Genomic DNA, 18114 nt, shown 5'->3' on the forward strand with positions numbered 1-18114 from the left:
TACCCCCCTGTCCTCTACATCTGCCTCTTTCACCCCAACTACCTGCATGTCTTCCTCACCACATCCATGAACCTCCTCCTTGGTCTTCCTCTTTTCCTCCTTCCTGGTGTCTCCATCCTCAGCATTCTCCTACTGATATACCCCATGTCCCTCCTCTGCACATGTCCAAACCATCTCAATCACACCTCCCTCACCTTGTCTCCAAAACATCCTACATGCGCTGTTCCTCTAATAAACTCATTTCTAATCCTGTCCATCCTCGTCTGCGCTCATGTACTGTAACACCATCTAAAAGATGAGGTCATGTGCGTAACACGTGTAGGTTTGACTCTTTATTTCCCGTCTGTGTGATTGGATTTGTATTAAGGGAACATTTGTGTATTATTTTTATAGGTGAATGGTTTCCTTGAGCAGGTTGTTGTAATTGGCTGTGATGTTGTTTGCTGCTCGGAAGTGTGTTTGGTGTGAAACTGAGTCTGTTTGGGCAGCGTGGAGTAAATGAGCGCTTTGAGTGTCGTGAACAATCGCTTCAAACACACTCCACTCAACCCACACTGCGCTTATGTGTGTCAACTGGCAGTAAATCACAGGCTACAAAAAGAGTGCTGGCAAAGTTGCATCACACACACACAGAAAAAACACCTCGTCTTCCGCCTGATAAGGCAGACCTGTGCTTTGTTTTCTTTGTGTGTTGAATGTAAGACTTATGTGTCACATTATTCACTAATGGAGGACAAAGAGACGGAAACAGAACCTTATCAGCCAGACATGCAGCTCTAAAACCCGACCACACACACTGGGGAAAAAAACACACAAAATAAGGAAATATACCAGGATGTAGAGTGCAGTGTCCCACCGAACACACACCTTCTGATCACATCTCCACACTACGGTGTTTCATGATGTCACCGTGTTTTCATTGTAAGTCCAGGTGTCATGGTGTACGAGGTTCAGTGTGACCTGGATAATAACAATAGATTCTGGGGTGTTTTTCTGATGAAGGTCAGTGTAAACCTGATCCATGTACACCTGGGTTTAAGGTGGAGCGCTGGCATGTTTTCAAGATTGTAAAATTGTGAAAAAATGGTGATCAAAATACAACCTTATCTTATCTTATTATATATATCTGCATGATCATGAGGAGGATCGGCGTTTTTTTTGCTTTGTACTTTGAGAATTATAATAAATTTGATGTTTTTGGCAGACCAATCACTGATCACCAATACGTCCAAAGTCCAATCAGTAATCACCATTACCCCAAAAATCACTGATCACCATTATTCCTAACAAACGAGCAACAATCATGATGGCGATGTCTCGTTTTTTTATTTTAATGTCAAATTGTTCTTTGAAAACATTTGAAATTGAAAAGGATGAAGTTCTCCAAGAATTCAGTCAATGCTGATGCCTCCAGGATTCACAGGAAGAAGATAAACTCGAGACATGAGCATATAACTTTATTAGGTTCTCCGGTTGTAACGATTAGCCGGCAACTAGCATGACTGGACTACTTGATTAGCATAGAATAACTACCTAGAATGTTCCCTAAATATCTATGCTGGTAAGTGTTTTTCATCACTCTAGAAGACTGAGAGCTATTTGAGTAAAAACTCCAGCTGTTTTTTTTTTTCCTCGGACCTTTGGCCTGATTTTCCGATCCAGAAAATTCCTGGAACAAACATCCGCCTGAATGACTGTATTTAATCCTGGAGACAACATTTCTAAGGAATTTTCATTCACACCACGTTCCTGTAACCTGTCAATTCTGCTTTGCTGGAAAACTACTTCGAATCAAAGCTGCTGAGACATCCGTGGACAGGACACCTCCGTCTGGCAGCGTGCTTGCCTAAAGGTTAAAGGTCACAGACATCAGCTTGATAAAGCAGTAAAGTCCTGCTTTCTCAGCAGCTTCGCTCTCTCAGCACAGAACCACAGTCACTCCCTGTGAATCAGCCTATCCCACTTCACCGGACTTTAGCCTCGCTCGCTATCCTCCCTTCATCTTTTCTCCCCTCCTCCCCTCCTCCCTTCATCGATCTATTCCTCCCTCCTGGCCAGAGGTGTCAAACAGAGACGCCTTGTTCCCTGAGTCCTGCTCTTTCCAACCGGGACCCCACAAAAATCCCAGCAATCCTTGCTATTTCCTCTACCTTGTTTGTTTGGTGGTCAAGGAACGACTCTCTCACACATACACACACAGAATTAGACTTGCTTGCATACACACTCTCTCTCTCTCACACACACACACACACACACACACACACATAGAGCAAAACAGCAAACAGAGCTCACCTCTGTTTCTGCACTGACCGTGTGTGTGTGTGTGTGTGTGTGTGTGTGTGTGTGTGTGTGTGTGGTGAAGAGGTCTGAGCTCCCTCTATTGGTGACCTTTGATTCCAAGAGTCTGACTCTCCAGCTCACGTCACTGCTGCCAGTCTACGAACTGATAGAGCAGCTTTGTCCTCAACAGCAGTGTGTAAAGACTATTCACCAATCAATATTAATCTCGACCACCAATAACAACTTCTTCTTCTTCTTCTTCCGGCTTCTCCCATTAGGGGTCGCCACAGTGGATCATCCGTCTCCATACCCCCCTGTCCTCTACATCTGCCTCTTTTAAACCAACTACCTGCATGTCTTCCATCACCACATCCATAAACCTCCTCCTTGCTCTTCCTCTTTTCCTCCTTCCTGGTGGCTCTATCCTCAGCATTCTCCTATTGATATACCCCATGTCCCTCCTCTGCACATGTCCAAACCATCTCAATCTCGCCTCCCTCACCTTGTCTCCAAGCGTCCTACATGCGCAGTCCCTCTAATAAACTAATTTCTAATCCTGTCCCTTCTATCACAAATCACTCCTGCTATCACTCTTCTTCACCCACCCAAGAATATAAGTAGCATCCCGTATCCCTGGTGTGAAGTATTGAGCAGAGTTCTCTGCTTCCCCCTGCTGGACAAGAAACATTCCTACAGCAACTTCATTTACTGTCCCTGAAAGAAGTGTGACACATGCATGTTGCAGCAAACTCATTAAAAGGCAAAAACACACAGCGAGTGGATGAAAGTTCTGTGGAGTCCAAATGTGACATTTGTGTCTCTAACAGAAGAACCTAAGACGGAGAACAGGAGAGAAGATGTGATCAGACTCCCTCACCCTCACACTCACACATGGAGGTAGAAGTTTAATGGTTTGGGGTTGTTTTGGAGCAGGGAAGATTCTGGAAAGTGAAAGGAATCCTGATCCAACATGACTCCCATTCTGTACTTCATCACCATGTGATTCCATCTGGACTGTGGCTCATTGGAAGCGACTTCACCGTACAACAAGACGATGAGCCGAAACAACGAATACGTTTGAGTTCGGTGTTATTTAAAGAGCAGACATCTGGAGTGATATCTATCATGGAACCTCCTGCCCGGTCACTGCACCTCAATCCTACTGAACTGCTCTGAGATGAACTGCAAGTGAAGAACATATTTGGTGAGTTTTACAAGAGAAACGAAGTGTCCGGATGCTGAGAGTGTAGTAAAGCTGCTCTTCATGCTAATGGAGGATTTTTGACTGGAACATCTTCCACATTACTGAGCAGAACATGCACATGTTTCTTAAAAAACATAAAAGACTCAGTGTTTCCATCATTTTCAAAGCCTCTTTATATATAAAATATAGACAACACATTTTAAATCTCATGATGTTTGTGTTTAAAAAGCAATAAAAAAGCCAGAAAAAGATTTTTTTATTCAAAGAAATACCAGAATTTGACAAAGTGAAGGTTTTTTCAGAAGGTACTTATAAGTTATATGGGCAGGTGGTGCTTAAAGCATTGAAATTTGGATCTGAAGGTCATGAGTTTGAATCCCAGCCACACCAAGCTCTCAGTCCTGGGCCCCTAAGCAAGGCCCCTATATCTGCTGAGAGGTAGGAATGAGATAAATTCCTACTATGAGATGAAAGTCGCTCTGGATAGGGAGCTTACTGATGTTTAAATTCAGTGCCTGTTCAGAAGCATAACAGAATCTAAAAGTAAAAAGAATGCTTTGGACCTGCGCTGGACTCAGCATCTCGGGTGTCTCTGTGTTTACGTTGGGGACGGACGGGGACACTGAGAGGGAAAAAAGGAGTGCTGAAGATGCTGCTGGGAGAAGGAGGAGGGGAATTCTCCGGAAGGGCGAATGGTACGTCTAACAGACATCCCGAATGCGATATTGGAGGCAGGAAATGTGGGCGTCGGTCTCTTCGGCTGGGCCACACCCCCTTTACTTCACACTCGCTCTCGGGTTCACTTCTGTCTGACTTTGGAGAACCTTCCAGGTTCTTGCTGGCAGACGGGCGATCATCTGTTAGGACCAGGCTGTGAAAGCGCTCGCTGATGTCCTGCTCATCACTGCCTTTCTCAGCGGTCAGGATCTGTCTGATCTTTGTGCTCCATCTCTTCCTGTTTGTACCCGCCAGTGTCTCGGTGCTTGTGTCCCTCTGTGTGAGAGGAAACACGATGGTCCTCCGACTAGTGAAAGTCTTCGATGGAGGATCTTGCTGTCCCATGCTGTGGCGCCTCTGAAATGGACATGCGAGATGGTTGTTGGGGGACTGCAAGCTGAAGAAGGTTTGTGTGTCTTCAATCGAGTGGCTTCCTCTTGTCTCTTGGTTTGTGTCTCTTGGTGATGGACAGAGTTTCGGAGTCGTGATATCAGGCAGGAAGTCTTTGAAAGGAAGTCGTCTGTCCGTAGCTTGAGAAACAACTGCGTTAGCATTTTCTCCACCTCGAACCATGCTGCTCTCGTTAGCGTTATCCGGGCGCACAGCTCGCGCTCTGTGTAAGATGGAGCGTAAGCGGCGGTGAGGCGGAAGGCTGGCTGATAATCCTGTCGGCCCGATGGAACGGAACAGAGGGGCAGGACGGAGAGGACACGGCACACACTTCTCTCCTTCTGACCCACTGGCACTCATGTAAAGTCTACCGCTGATTTCTGTCTCCATTTTGGTGTTGGTGCTCCAACAGGAGGTATCTGAGACGAGTGGGAGCTCAGGCGTGGGCTGAGACATGATCCCAGACAAGATGCTGTCTAAGTTTTGTGAAAAAAGGAGAAAAAATCAGCTTAAGTTGCAATAATAATGTAAAATGTGTTTTGATGCTACATAGAGAATCTCTGCTTCACGTCGACTTTCCGACTGCAGTAACACTGACAACAATACTGACATTACTACTGACACTAACACTTATACTAACACTGATAGCGAGCATACGCACAAATACCAACACATACTGTGATTTATATAAACAATAAAACAATTATACTGATATTGAGATGAGCGCAAACATACTAACATTAATGTTAATGCCAATGATAACATTTACATTAATACTAATCTCTATACTAACAATAACATTAATACTAATCTCTATACTAACAATAACATTAATACTAATCTATACTAACATAATAACATTAATACTAATCTCTATACTAACATAATAACATTAATACTAATCTCTATACTAACATAATAACATTAATACTAATCTCTATACTAACAATAACATTAATACTAATCTCTATACTAACATAATAACATTAATACTAATCTCTATACTAACATAATAACATTAATACTAATCTCTATACTTACAATAACAATAATACTAATCTCTATACTAACAATAACATTAATACTAATCTCTATACTAACAATAACATTAATACTAATCTCTATACTTACAATAACATTAATACTAATCTCTATACTAACATAATAACATTAATACTAATCTCTATACTAACATAATAACATTAATACTAATCTCTATACTAACAATAACATTAATACTAATCTCTATACTAACATAATAACATTAATACTAATCTCTATACTAACATAATAACATTAATACTAATCTCTATACTAACATAATAACATTAATACTAATCTCTATACTAACAATAACATTAATACTAATCTCTATACTAACATAATAACATTAATACTAATCTCTATACTAACATAATAACATTAATACTAATCTCTATACTAACAATAATAACATTAATACTAATCTCTATACTAACATAATAACATTAATACTAATCTCTATACTAACATAATAACATTAATACTAATCTCTATACTAACATAACAACATTAATACTAATCTCTATACTAATAACATTAATACTAATCTCTACTAACATAATAACATTAATACTAATCTCTATACTAACATAATAACATTAATACTAATCTCTATACTAACATAATAACATTAATACTAATCTCTATACTAACAATAACATTAATACTAATCTCTATACTAACACAATAACATTAATACTAATCTCTATACCAACAATAACATTAATACTAATCTCTATACTAACATAACAACATTAATACTAATCTCTATACTAACATAATAACATTAATACTAATCTCTATACTAACAATAACATTAATACTAATCTCTATACTAACATAATAACATTAATACTAATCTCTATACTAACATAATAACATTAATGCTAATCTCTATACTAACATAATAACATTAATACTAATCTCTATACTAACAATAACATTAATACTAATCTATACTAACAATAACATTAATACTAATCTCTATACTAACATAATAACATTAATACTAATCTCTATACTTACAATAACATTAATACTAATCTCTACTAACATAATAACATTAATACTAATCTCTATACTAACATAATAACATTAATACTAATCTCTATACTAACAATAACATTAATACTAATCTCTATACTAACATAATAACATTAATACTAATCTCTATACTAACATAATAACATTAATACTAATCTCTATACTAACAATAACATTAATACTAATCTCTATACTAACAATAACATTAATACTAATCTCTATACTAACATAATAACATTAATACTAATCTCTATACAAACATAATAACATTAATACTAATCTCTATACTAACATAATAACATTAATACTAATATCTATACTAACAATAACATTAATACTAATCTCTATACTAACATAATAACATTAATACTAATCTCTATACTAACAATAACATTAATACTAATCTCATACTAACATAATAACATTAATACTAATCTCTATACTAACATAATAACATTAATACTAATCTCTATACTAACAATAACATTAATACTAACTCTATACTAACAATAACATTAATACTAATCTCTATACTAACATAATAACATTAATACTAATCTCTATACTAACATAATAACATTAATACTAATCTCTATACTAACAATAACATTAATACTAATCTCTATACTAACAATAACATTAATACTAATCTCTATACTAACAATAACATTAATACTAATCTCTATACTAACAATAACATTAATACTAATCTCTATACTAACAATAACATTAATACTAATCTCTATACTAACAATAACATTAATACTAATCTCTATACTAACAATAACATTAATACTAATCTCTATACTAACATAATAACATTAATACTAATCTCTATACTAACAATAACATTAATACTAATCTCTACTAACAATAACATTAATACTAATCTCTATACTAACATAATAACATTAATACTAATCTCTATACTAACAATAACATTAATACTAATCTCTATACTAACATAACATTAATACTAATCTCTATACTAACATAATAACATTAATACTAATCTCTATACTAACAATAACATTAATACTAATCTCTATACTAACAATAACATTAATACTAATCTCTATACTAACAATAACATTAATACTAATCTCTATACTAACATAATAACATTAATACTAATCTCTATACTAACATAATAACATTAATACTAATCTCTATACTAATAATAACATTAATACTAATCTCTATACTAACATAATAACATTAATACTAATCTCTATACTAACATAATAACATTAATACTAATCTCTATACTAACAATAACATTAATACTAATCTCTATACTAACATAATAACATTAATACTAATCTCTATACTAACATAATAACATTAATACTAATCTCTATACTAACAATAACATTAATACTAATCTCTATACTAACGATAACATTAATACTAATCTCTATACTAACAATAACATTAATACTAATCTCTATACTAACATAATAACATTAATACTAATCTCTACTAACATAATAACATTAATACTAATCTCTATACTAACAATAACATTAATACTAATCTCTATAGTAACATTACAATTAACCCATTGACAATGTTTATCTTCTAACAAAATGAAAAATGCTCTCTAAAACAATATTTCAATATAAACGGAGAGGAGAGGAGAATAAAGGAGAGGAAAGGAGAGGAGAGGAGAATAGAGGAGAAGAGAAGAGAATATGGGAGAAGAAGAAGAAGAGAATAGAGGAGAAGAGAAGAATAAAGAGGAAAAGAGAAAAGAGAATAAAGGAGAGGAGAAGAGAATATGGGAGAAGAGAGAAGAAGAGAATAGAGGAGAGGAGAAGAGAGAGAGAAGAGAAGAGGAGAATAGAGAAGAGCAGAGGGAGAAAAGGAGAAGTAATGAGAGGAGAGTGTAGGCGAATAGAAGAGAGTTAATTAGAGGAGAAGAGATTAGAGGAGAGGTAATGAGAGGAAAGGAGAAGTAATGAGAGGAGCAGAAAGAAGAGGAGAGGTGAAGGGAGGATAAAAAAGAGAGGAAAGAAGGAGAGATGAACACTCACTAACACTGCTGCGTGATTTTCCCTTTTAATTTCTCTGAGCAAAGTCAGTGGATGCTACGCTCTACTGTTACCATGGAGCCGCCCAGGGTCATGTCTCTGTTCCACTTGTGCATCCTTTTACCTGTCTCTCAAACACACACACACACACACACACACACACACACACACACACACACACACACACATACTTGGCCTCTCCAACATGAAAGCTGACTGACTGCTGGTTTTCCCTTCATCCCTCAGCCTCTGTAAATTATAAATCAGTCTCTCAGGCCAAATGGTCCAATGTAGGGGAGATTTACCATCAATAATAATAACAATAACAACAACAACAACAATAATAATAATAATAATAATAATAATAATAATAATAATAATAATGATAATAATAATAATAATAATAATAATATAATAATAATAATAATAATAATAATTATAATTATAATAATAACAACAACAACAACAATAATAATGATAATAATAATAATAATAATAATAATAATAATAATAATAACAATAACAACAACAACAATAATAATGATAATAATAATAATAATAATAATAATAATAACAATAACAATAACAATAACAATAATAATGATAATATTAATAATAATAATAATAATAATAATAATAATAATAATAACAATAATAATAATAATAATAATAATATAATATAATAATAATAATGATATTATAATAATAATAATAATAATAATAATATAATATAATAATAATAATGATATAATAATAATAATAATAATAATATAATACCAATAATAATAATATTAATAATAATAATAATTAACATTTTAAAAAGGAAAAATTTTTATTGATGCTGTTGTTCCTATTGTTATTAAGAAGAAGGAATTTTATGGTCGTACTTTTATTTGTTCAATTAATTAATTAATCAATTAATTAGAGATTAAAGTGTATATGAAGCAGATCATTTGCCTTTTACTTATTTTTTATATTTTGTAAAAGAAGACCATCTATATCTCTGTGTCTCTGTCAGACTATAGTGCACACACACACACACACACACACACACACACACTTATTAAGCAGAAAGGAGTAAAATCAAGGGGAAATGAACAGTACGCATGACGCAGTGAAATCAACACACGCAACAAACTCGGGTGTAGTGTTCATGACGCCTGCAGGGGGCGCCAGAGTGCGCGCGACTCCAAAACTCATCCATAGTGCGTAGGACAAGAAGAACTCGCACCCCTGAGTCGACTCTCAAATCTGTGAAATTGATTCCTTTGCCTAAAGCCCTCAGAGAAATGGTGTAGAAGTTTGAGAGTAAAACAAACACACGGTGGAGGAAATAATGATTTAATCCCATGCTGATTTTATGAGTTGATTATAAATTAATTTGTATTTGATCCCGTTTTAAATTAGCAACAATTCTGACTCCTACAGACCAAATCAGACCTTTAGGACAGAACTAAATATCAACTCATGTGATTAAAAGACACTCATCACAGAATCAACCTCCTCCATTCAATGCTCTTCACCACCCCACCATAAAAAGAGCAAAGTGCTGTCAAAGGACACCAGGGACAAGACTGTGGACCTGCACAAGGCTGGAATGGGCTACAAGACCATCAGACCATGCCTTCACCGTTTGTTCTGGTTCATTGTCATGCTGGAAGACCCGTCCATGACCCATCTTCATCCTCAGTGTTCTGAGGCCAGGACCTTCTCATTCAAGATTCTACAGAGCATGGCCTTGTTCATGTTGTGACGTCTTCCTGTACCCTCAGCAGAACATGTCCTCCTCCATGTTTAACAGTGGGGATGGTGTTCTTGGGGTCATATTCAGCATTTCTCTGCTTCCAAACATGACGAGTCCAGTTGATGTCAAAGAGCTCAATTTTGGTCTCATCTGACCACATCACATTCTCTAAAGCCTCCTCTGAACCATTCAGGTGTTTAGATTCAGCAAATACATTCCTTATAAGTGTTCCAATGAAGATGAATCTGAAAATGAATCTATAAATCGATGCTCTTGGATTAGACCTTTAGAATGATATGTGGTTTGTTATGATCACTTATGCCCCTTTTCATTCATCTATTTGTAAACATAACACCTGCAAATTCAGGGCTAAGAGTCGGTTGACTTGAACGAGTCATATAAAAGGAGCCGATTCTTTGTGCGGTTCGTCTTGACTCGTCTCTCCCGGAAGTTCTTCCTCTGCTGGTGGTCCGTGTGACCAGAGTCCGGATTAACAATAACAGCATTTAATACCGTGAGTAATGATTTTAGATGTATTGCTAATGATTTATGGAGGTCTGTAGTGTGAAGTGTTTGTGAAGATAATGGCCACGAATTTTTGTTTCGTCTGTCTGTTCTTTTTCTTTTGCATTTAAATGCATTGCAAAAGCAGGCAACGTCACACGGAGGTCATTGGTGACACACACACACACACACACACACATACACACACACACCGGCCCGCGACACTTCAGGTGTGTTCGGAGTGTTTACACGTGAGAGTCAAACACGTGATCTTGATTATATAAATTAACACACAACCCACGTGTTGTCACATCCGGGTATTTCCTCATTAAAACTCGTACAGGTGAAGAAATACTGGCACGTTCGGTCCTGCTTCCTTTCTGGTCATATGAGTGTAGAAAAGTAAAGACAGACGGTAGTGATGTATGGGCAGGCATGTGATCATATGAAGGTCGGGGGTTCAAGCTGCGACTCTTTAGGGCCCTTGAGCAAGGCCCTCAACCTCTGTCCAACAGGGGGCACTGTATCACAGCAGACTCTGCACTCTGACCTCAGCTTCCTATCATCGCATTTTCTACATTAGTCTACATCACAGTTTGTGTTTTTATGGTGAAAATCAGTTGAGAACGTGATGTCTAATGATTATCTCTTCCCCTTGGTCTCTTCTCAGATGGCTGCTCGTCTGCTCGTCAGGAGGATCTGGACCGCCTCTGCGAAAAACTTCCGCCTTCTCCCCGCCGCCAGCGCCGCCTCGTCCTCGTCCTCGTCACACGTCTCCTCCCTGAACACCTCGACCCACACACGGTCTTTCCTGTCTCCTTCCTGCGTCCTCCCGCTGTCCTCGCACAGGTGCATCTCCTTCAACGTGCAGGATCATGACGACTTCACAGAGAGGGTCATCAACAGCGATCTGCCCGTTCTAGTGGACTTCCACGCGCAGTACGTATCCTCAGAGCTCGGCTCCTGCTCCACACAGATAGGGGGCGGAGCTCCGGTGCTGTTCTTAACACAGGAAGTGGTGTGAATGTTGATGGACTTACAGGCTGCTCGGCCTGTGGGGCTGCATACCGCACAGATTCTCCTCAACGGATAGGAAGGAAAGCAGGCACACCCTTTAACTCGTCTAACAATCCTCTGATGGGGGGGAAAAGAAAGCGTAGAGAATGAATGCGCTCCAAACATGGGGTCTGATTTAACCCTAAATATTAGCAGGAGAAGAAAAAAATTTGTTCCTATTGACTTTTCTTTCTGGCTCCCGATTGGTGCTTCGATCTGCATCTCCATGACCCTGTGGTGTAAATCAATAATGTGTGTGTGTGTGTGAGAGAGTGTGCACTCTATGTACGTGCATATGTACACGTGGTTGTGCGGATACAAAATACACCCAGCACACTACATTTAAACACACACTGGTCTATTTAATTAATTAATTAATTAATTATCTTTTATAATAATAGCTTTACACACACACACACACACACACACACACACACACACGAGCAGAAATGTTACTCTACAAGTTGATGGTGTTTGCACCTGAGCTGAGAATTTCTCTGAGGTAAATCTAGTGAAGTAGGCGTGGCCTATAAACCTGTAGGAAACCCGGAGCTAAAGGCGTGTCCTTAATGAGTTGGTCCGGATCAGAAAATGACACGGGCCAGAGTGACTACCAGTATTTTTTGGGAGATTTTGTTATGACTTCAAATGTGTTTATTTTGCCTCATAATGCTAAATGAGTTTATTATATTTATTATTATATTGATATATTATTTATATATTATACAAATCAAAACATTTACTTTCTCATGCATATGTATTTGGTTGGTGGGTGAATCTAACAGCTAATTGGGCTACGTTAATAACTAGAGGTCGAGCGATAGCTAGGTTGGATCGTTCTTGCTGATAACTGATTGCTGGATATCGGTGAAAAAAACTGAAACATAACAGTTGATGTAAAAAAAAAAACAGTACTGAATCAGGAAAATGTGGGAAAGTAAAAAATTATGCATATATTCATTAATTATAGTCTCACATGCAAAAAAAAAAAAATCATGTAGCATCTGTGGTTCGCCTCTAGAGGCCGCTCTCGTAATGACAGCGGGCCGGAAAAACTATCTGTATGGACGATCGGTGCCTTGACTTTTGAAAGCCAGACTTTATTATTAAATAAAGGATAAGCAGTGTGAGCTCAGGCTTTTCGGGTGCAACAAAAGGGGTGTGGCATATCCTGTTTCTAGATTAAGGGGTGTGGCCTGGAAAAAGAAGTGACCTGCTGATCAGAAATATGACATATTAACCGCTAAGCTACCACTTTCCTGACCAACAGTGTACATATCTGTAATGTGTGTGTTTTGTTGTAGGTGGTGTGGTCCCTGTAAGATCCTGGGCCCCAGGCTGGAGAAGGCCATTGCTAAGCAGAAGGGTCGAGTTGCCATGGCCAAAGTCGACATTGATGAACACACAGACCTCGCTATAGAATACGGGGTAGGAACAAGTGCACTAAGTTCAGGAACTGTGACAAAAATACAAACACACAAATCTGCAGGTTTTTAGAGTTTAATTGTAAATAATATTACAGGAAGTTTGAGCAGGACAAAGCTACCAAATGTTCAGAATCACATTGCTTGTCCAAGGTCTTGTGTGTGTAAATACACTGGAAGAACATGTCCCAGAGATACCTAGAGTACTTAACAAAACACATGAGGAGGACCAATAAGATATCAAATCCCTCAAAAGTCCCTTGTTTGAGGAGAGTATTTCAGAATATTTTTAAAGGAAAGGGTTAGTCAGAAACCAGGAGACTCTGAACAAAGTACTACCACCACCATGTTTCAGCGTATGGAAGCAGAACTTCAAAAAGAACCATTTGTACAAATGGAAGGTTGTCAATTAATAGCTTTGATCTTTTTTTTGTTGTTGTTGTTGATCTCGCGCTGTTGTAGGTGACTGCAGTTCCCACGGTGATAGCCATGCGCAAAGGTGATGTCATCGACCAGTTCGTCGGGGTAAAAGACGAAGACCAGCTGGATTCGTTTGTTAACAAGCTAATTGGACAATGATTTTGTCAGTCAAACCCTCAAACCCAACCCTCTTTACACTTTCGTTTACAGCTAAGCTCGCGCACACACACACACCAGGCTAATCCATAATTTGCCTCGTAATCGTCACACTGTATCTCTTAGATTTTTCTGATGTTGTCCCCGTGTCGTCCTCCAGAGGGCGACCTCTGACTTTAACCCAATTCCCTACGAGACAGCACTGATCATGTTCAGCACAGCATCATGTTTATCTCACAAATCATCTGTTGATGAATGCAGTTCAAAACACAGGCAATAGTTCTGATCCCAGATCAGTGTTCTCGCCCCGACAAGGGAAAACCAATCAATAAACACAAACATGTATGAGGGGAAAAAAGTGTGTTGTGTTCAGATTACTGTGAAATCGGAGAGTTTTACCAAGAAAATGTGATCTCTGACGATTTGTGGTTCGCATTTTGGTTTTATCTCCATAAACGTGGTGTAACGCGACCAGCTAAAATAGGTTTTGAAATAAAGCAGATGTGTGATGTTCTTCCAAAGCCTGTGAGCTCTTTCTTCTTTCCAGTCATGCAGGAGTAACTCAGGGAAGGGGAAAAAAATCCCCTTGACTCGTAATGGACGTGTCTGACATTCCAGTGTAATGAGTTTCTGTGTGTGTGTGTGTGTGTGTGTGTGTGTGTGTGTGTGTGTGTGTGTGTGTGTGTGTGAAAATGAATCGCAGCTTCAGTCTGTTGTGTTCTTGCATGAACCAAAGCCAAATGTTAATGAGATTATGGACCATTACACCAGAGCTGGAAATAATCCACTGTTATGTCTACATTTCTGACATAAATGTATGGCAGAGGTGCATGCTGGGTAACTTCTCCATCTTCCTTTCTATGTTCTTTAAGCCCTACAAGTTCTTTTTGTGCTACACATGAAAATATAGAAATCTGGAATTATTCCTCATTGTTTCTAATGGAGTTTCTGATGGTCTGTAATGGTCCTTCAATTCAAGTTGCTCCTTATGTTTTGTCATTTTTTTTTGTAATGGTAATCATCTACCCATTAAACACCACACATACAAACCCATTCTAATGGTTTTTGGCTGTATATAGAGTAAATGGGAACCAGAAGATCCCTAATGGAAACCATTACGCCAGTTTCCATTAAGGTTCATTGGCTGATGCATGGCACCACAAACAAGCTTCTCCAGACCGGTTCTTGAAAGAACGTCCACATTTTTTCATGTTAAATGTTCAGCCAAACACCTCATTACATGTAATTACACTTTTAAGATTTACCTGGTCAGCGACTAGCGTTTAATTATACCTAAACGTGTTCACTCCTGTGGAGATGTTTTAAATATTCCACGAGTCACATGACCAGAAGCTGCCTCACGAGAGTTTTCCATAGTTCGTAAAGGTGGAAATAAAAAGTACGTTCTCATATAAAATGTTGGTGATATTGTGATTGTGTATTGTACAAGCCTGACACCATAAATCATAGACTCAAGCTTAAAATTAGCATGGAAGCTAGTTAGCTATGGTGTGTGGTTGATCATTTTATGCTAAATAAAACCCAAACACTAAATTTGCTCATGATTTGTTCTTCAGAAATTAATAAATAAATAAATGTCACCACAGTCATAAAACCAAACCTCAGGGACACAGTAACCAACCAGTGACCAAAACGCCTCACTGCATCGCAGCCTTAGCTAGCTAACCTGACAACTTAGCTAGCATTTATTACACCCTGACATTAAAGTCACAGTCAGCAGATTTGTCGGCCCTGAAAATGTTCACTTTTGTGAAATACTTCCTCACATGACAGGATGTCAAATGACAAAAATAAAAATTTCTCGGAGATCCAAGAAATAAATAAAGCCACAATCATCAAACCAAACCAAACCCTAGCTAGCTAACCTGACAGCTAGCATTTATCGCAACAGTCAGCAGATTTGTCGTACCTGAACGTCTTCATTTTAGCAGCTAACATAGAAGCTAATAGTTGTAAACGTTTTGTGTAGTTGCTAACTCGATGCTAAAGTAAACAAAACCCTGTGGCTAATTTAAAGAAATGTAAGAAAGAATAGTATTATCTAAGAGTTCCACAGGATAAATAGCACCACACTCATGAAACCCGAGTGTATAACTAGCGAGCTCAGGCACAAGCACAGTTACGTCCTGTGTTATTGTGTGTAATAATCATCTTGAGCGTAAACACTAGAAGTGTGAGCTGACATGGTTTAGCCAGTCAGGGCAGGTTCTGTGGTGTGTGGTGTGTCAAACAGTTATTAAGTGTTAATCCAAGAAAGTGTTTTGGTATCTCCATTCCTTCAGGTACTTTAGCAATAATTATTTTCCTGTTTCTTAATAAAAGTGTGAACAAATTCTGCCGAGTTCTGAATTCACACTTCACCCAGGCGGCATCGAATCTCTCGAACGAAGCGTGAAGGTCTTGAGGTTTGCACTTAACGACATAATGACACCATGTCCGTAGCACGCTGCTTGTTGTTATATAAGCAGGCTAACCCCTATATTCAGCTTATTATCCTGCATCTGTCATTAGCGAAGCACGCTAGCATCTTGGTCTGTTTAATTTCGTTCCAGTCATTAGCCAAGTGTTAGGATTTTCGTTTTCTTTCTGAGATTGTGTGTTAGATTTTGCTCTCACTTCAGTGTGTTCACTTTTAATTCTCTGTGCAAATGGTACGTCTTGTTTTCGTTCATTATGCGATTACCTCAGAGTTTTTGAGTTTAATTGTTCAATATCTCAGTTGTTAGCATTTTTAGCATGTCCTCTGTCAGTCACGACGGGCATGAAAATGGCGTCCGACATCTTTATTGTTCCTCAGAATAGTTTCTTAAAGGATTCTTCTTGTTTTGGCATGTGAAGTAGAAAAATTTCCCCCAACCGGCCTGTGCTTTCTGCTTATCTCCGAACCTGTCATGTGATCGTCTCTCTTATCTGATCTGACCCTCATTCTTCAGTTTTGCAGAGATTTTTGGAATCTGACTTATCAACCATGTTATATTAGATATTACAGGCCTGTATTTGTGTGTGTGTGTGGTGCTGAGTGCACCTGTCTTTCTTTTTTCTTCACAACTAATGATCTCACCGTTCTTGAGAATCTTGGCTGTTTTTATCACATGTTCACTCTTGTCTGGATGTATAATCGCTGTCAGCTTTGTGTAATCTTCAATAGGCCCACACACACACATACACACAGACACACACACCTGCAGATGACATCTGGTTGATTTATAACCTCAGCTATGCTTTTCCATATCAGTGACTCTTCATTTCTCACCCAAATCTACCACCACCATGCTTTAGGGCCAAATGCAAAACAGGGTTTTAGTGTTTCTCAGTCTTATCCTGAGCCATGCTCACCTTGAATTACCCCTGTACTCATCACATCTGTCTCAAACACTTCTCTGAGTCACTCGGTGTGTGTGTTGTATGTGTTAACATCTTATCCTCACCTCTTGATGCCAGACTCAACACCTGGGACTTTTCTCCTCTCAGCTATACTTTGATTTTTTTAAAGATTCAGACCAGAATATGAGCTGGATCGAGACCTTTCAATGCTGAACTGCATAAAATCCCAGAACTGCAGAAACTCGATGCAGCAAGCTGTTGCTAATTTAGGAGCAGAAGTCTAAAACAATAAACAATTGTGTTTTCTATTCTATTTCAAAATATTGAAAGAGTTGCAAGAGCACCACAATCATCAAAACCTTAGCTAGTGCTAGCATTTATCACAACATTAAAGTCACAGTCAGCAGTGTTCACGCTGGAAAAATATACCGAATATCCCACAACTTATGTGACAGGAAGTTCGGAATATTCAGAAAATGAAAAGTACGCAGTCAGTTTTTCGGGGATATTGCGATTTTAGCCGGCTCTGATGCCAAAATCATAGCCTGCTATTTAAAAATGACACCAACATGGAGGCTAGTTTTTCCAAAGAATGAATAGCATCAAAATTGTAAAACAAAGCTTTAGCGAGCTAACACAATAGTCAATAGCGGATTTGTCAGGCCTGAATTTGTTCACTCTGGGAGTTAGCATGAAGTGTAGTTAAGCATTTTGTTTAGTTGCTAACTCAATGCTAATTTAAGAGCAAAACCTGGT

At 37.9% G+C, this 18114-nt stretch overlaps 2 protein-coding genes across 3 annotated transcripts; one reads left to right on the forward strand and one right to left on the reverse strand.

Annotated features, from left to right (window-relative positions):
• Positions 1-3812: 3812 nt before the first annotated feature.
• LOC124382144 lies at positions 3813-8993 on the reverse strand. Its single transcript, XM_046844270.1, has 2 exons — positions 8713-8993; positions 3813-5067 (listed from the first exon to the last, which is right to left on the reverse strand). Exon 2 carries the CDS (start codon positions 5045-5047, stop codon positions 4022-4024), a length of 1026 nt encoding a protein of 341 aa, XP_046700226.1. The 5' UTR covers positions 5048-5067; positions 8713-8993; the 3' UTR covers positions 3813-4021.
• Positions 8994-10838: 1845 nt separating this feature from the next.
• txn2 (thioredoxin 2) lies at positions 10839-14534 on the forward strand. 2 transcript variants are annotated; one of them, XM_046843948.1, is made up of 4 exons: positions 10839-10967; positions 11628-11896; positions 13318-13441; positions 13900-14534. In XM_046843948.1, the coding sequence occupies exons 2-4, from the start codon at positions 11628-11630 to the stop codon at positions 14014-14016; spliced, it is 510 nt and encodes a 169-aa protein (XP_046699904.1). In that variant the 5' UTR covers positions 10839-10967; the 3' UTR covers positions 14017-14534. The 2 variants fall into 2 exon arrangements, with proteins under 2 accessions (XP_046699904.1, XP_046699905.1); XM_046843949.1 differs by lacking the exon at positions 10839-10967 and adding an exon at positions 11282-11300.
• The last annotated feature ends 3580 nt before the right edge of the window (positions 14535-18114 follow it).

This window comes from Silurus meridionalis, chromosome 29, assembly GCF_014805685.1.
Source record: "Silurus meridionalis isolate SWU-2019-XX chromosome 29, ASM1480568v1, whole genome shotgun sequence".
Lineage (NCBI taxonomy): Eukaryota > Metazoa > Chordata > Actinopteri > Siluriformes > Siluridae > Silurus > Silurus meridionalis.

Excerpts from the sequence above, each read along its gene's own strand:
- LOC124382144 (XM_046844270.1), bottom strand. The coding sequence starts at position 5,047 with ATGTCTCAGCCCACGCCTGAGCTCCCACTCGTCTCAGATACCTCCTGT.
- txn2 (XM_046843948.1), top strand. The coding sequence starts at position 11,628 with ATGGCTGCTCGTCTGCTCGTCAGGAGGATCTGGACCGCCTCTGCGAAA. Across the intron at positions 11,897-13,317 it reads CTAGTGGACTTCCACGCGCA|GTGGTGTGGTCCCTGTAAGA; the intron begins GTACGTATCCTC and ends GTTTTGTTGTAG. Across the intron at positions 13,442-13,899 it reads ACCTCGCTATAGAATACGGG|GTGACTGCAGTTCCCACGGT; the intron begins GTAGGAACAAGT and ends GCGCTGTTGTAG.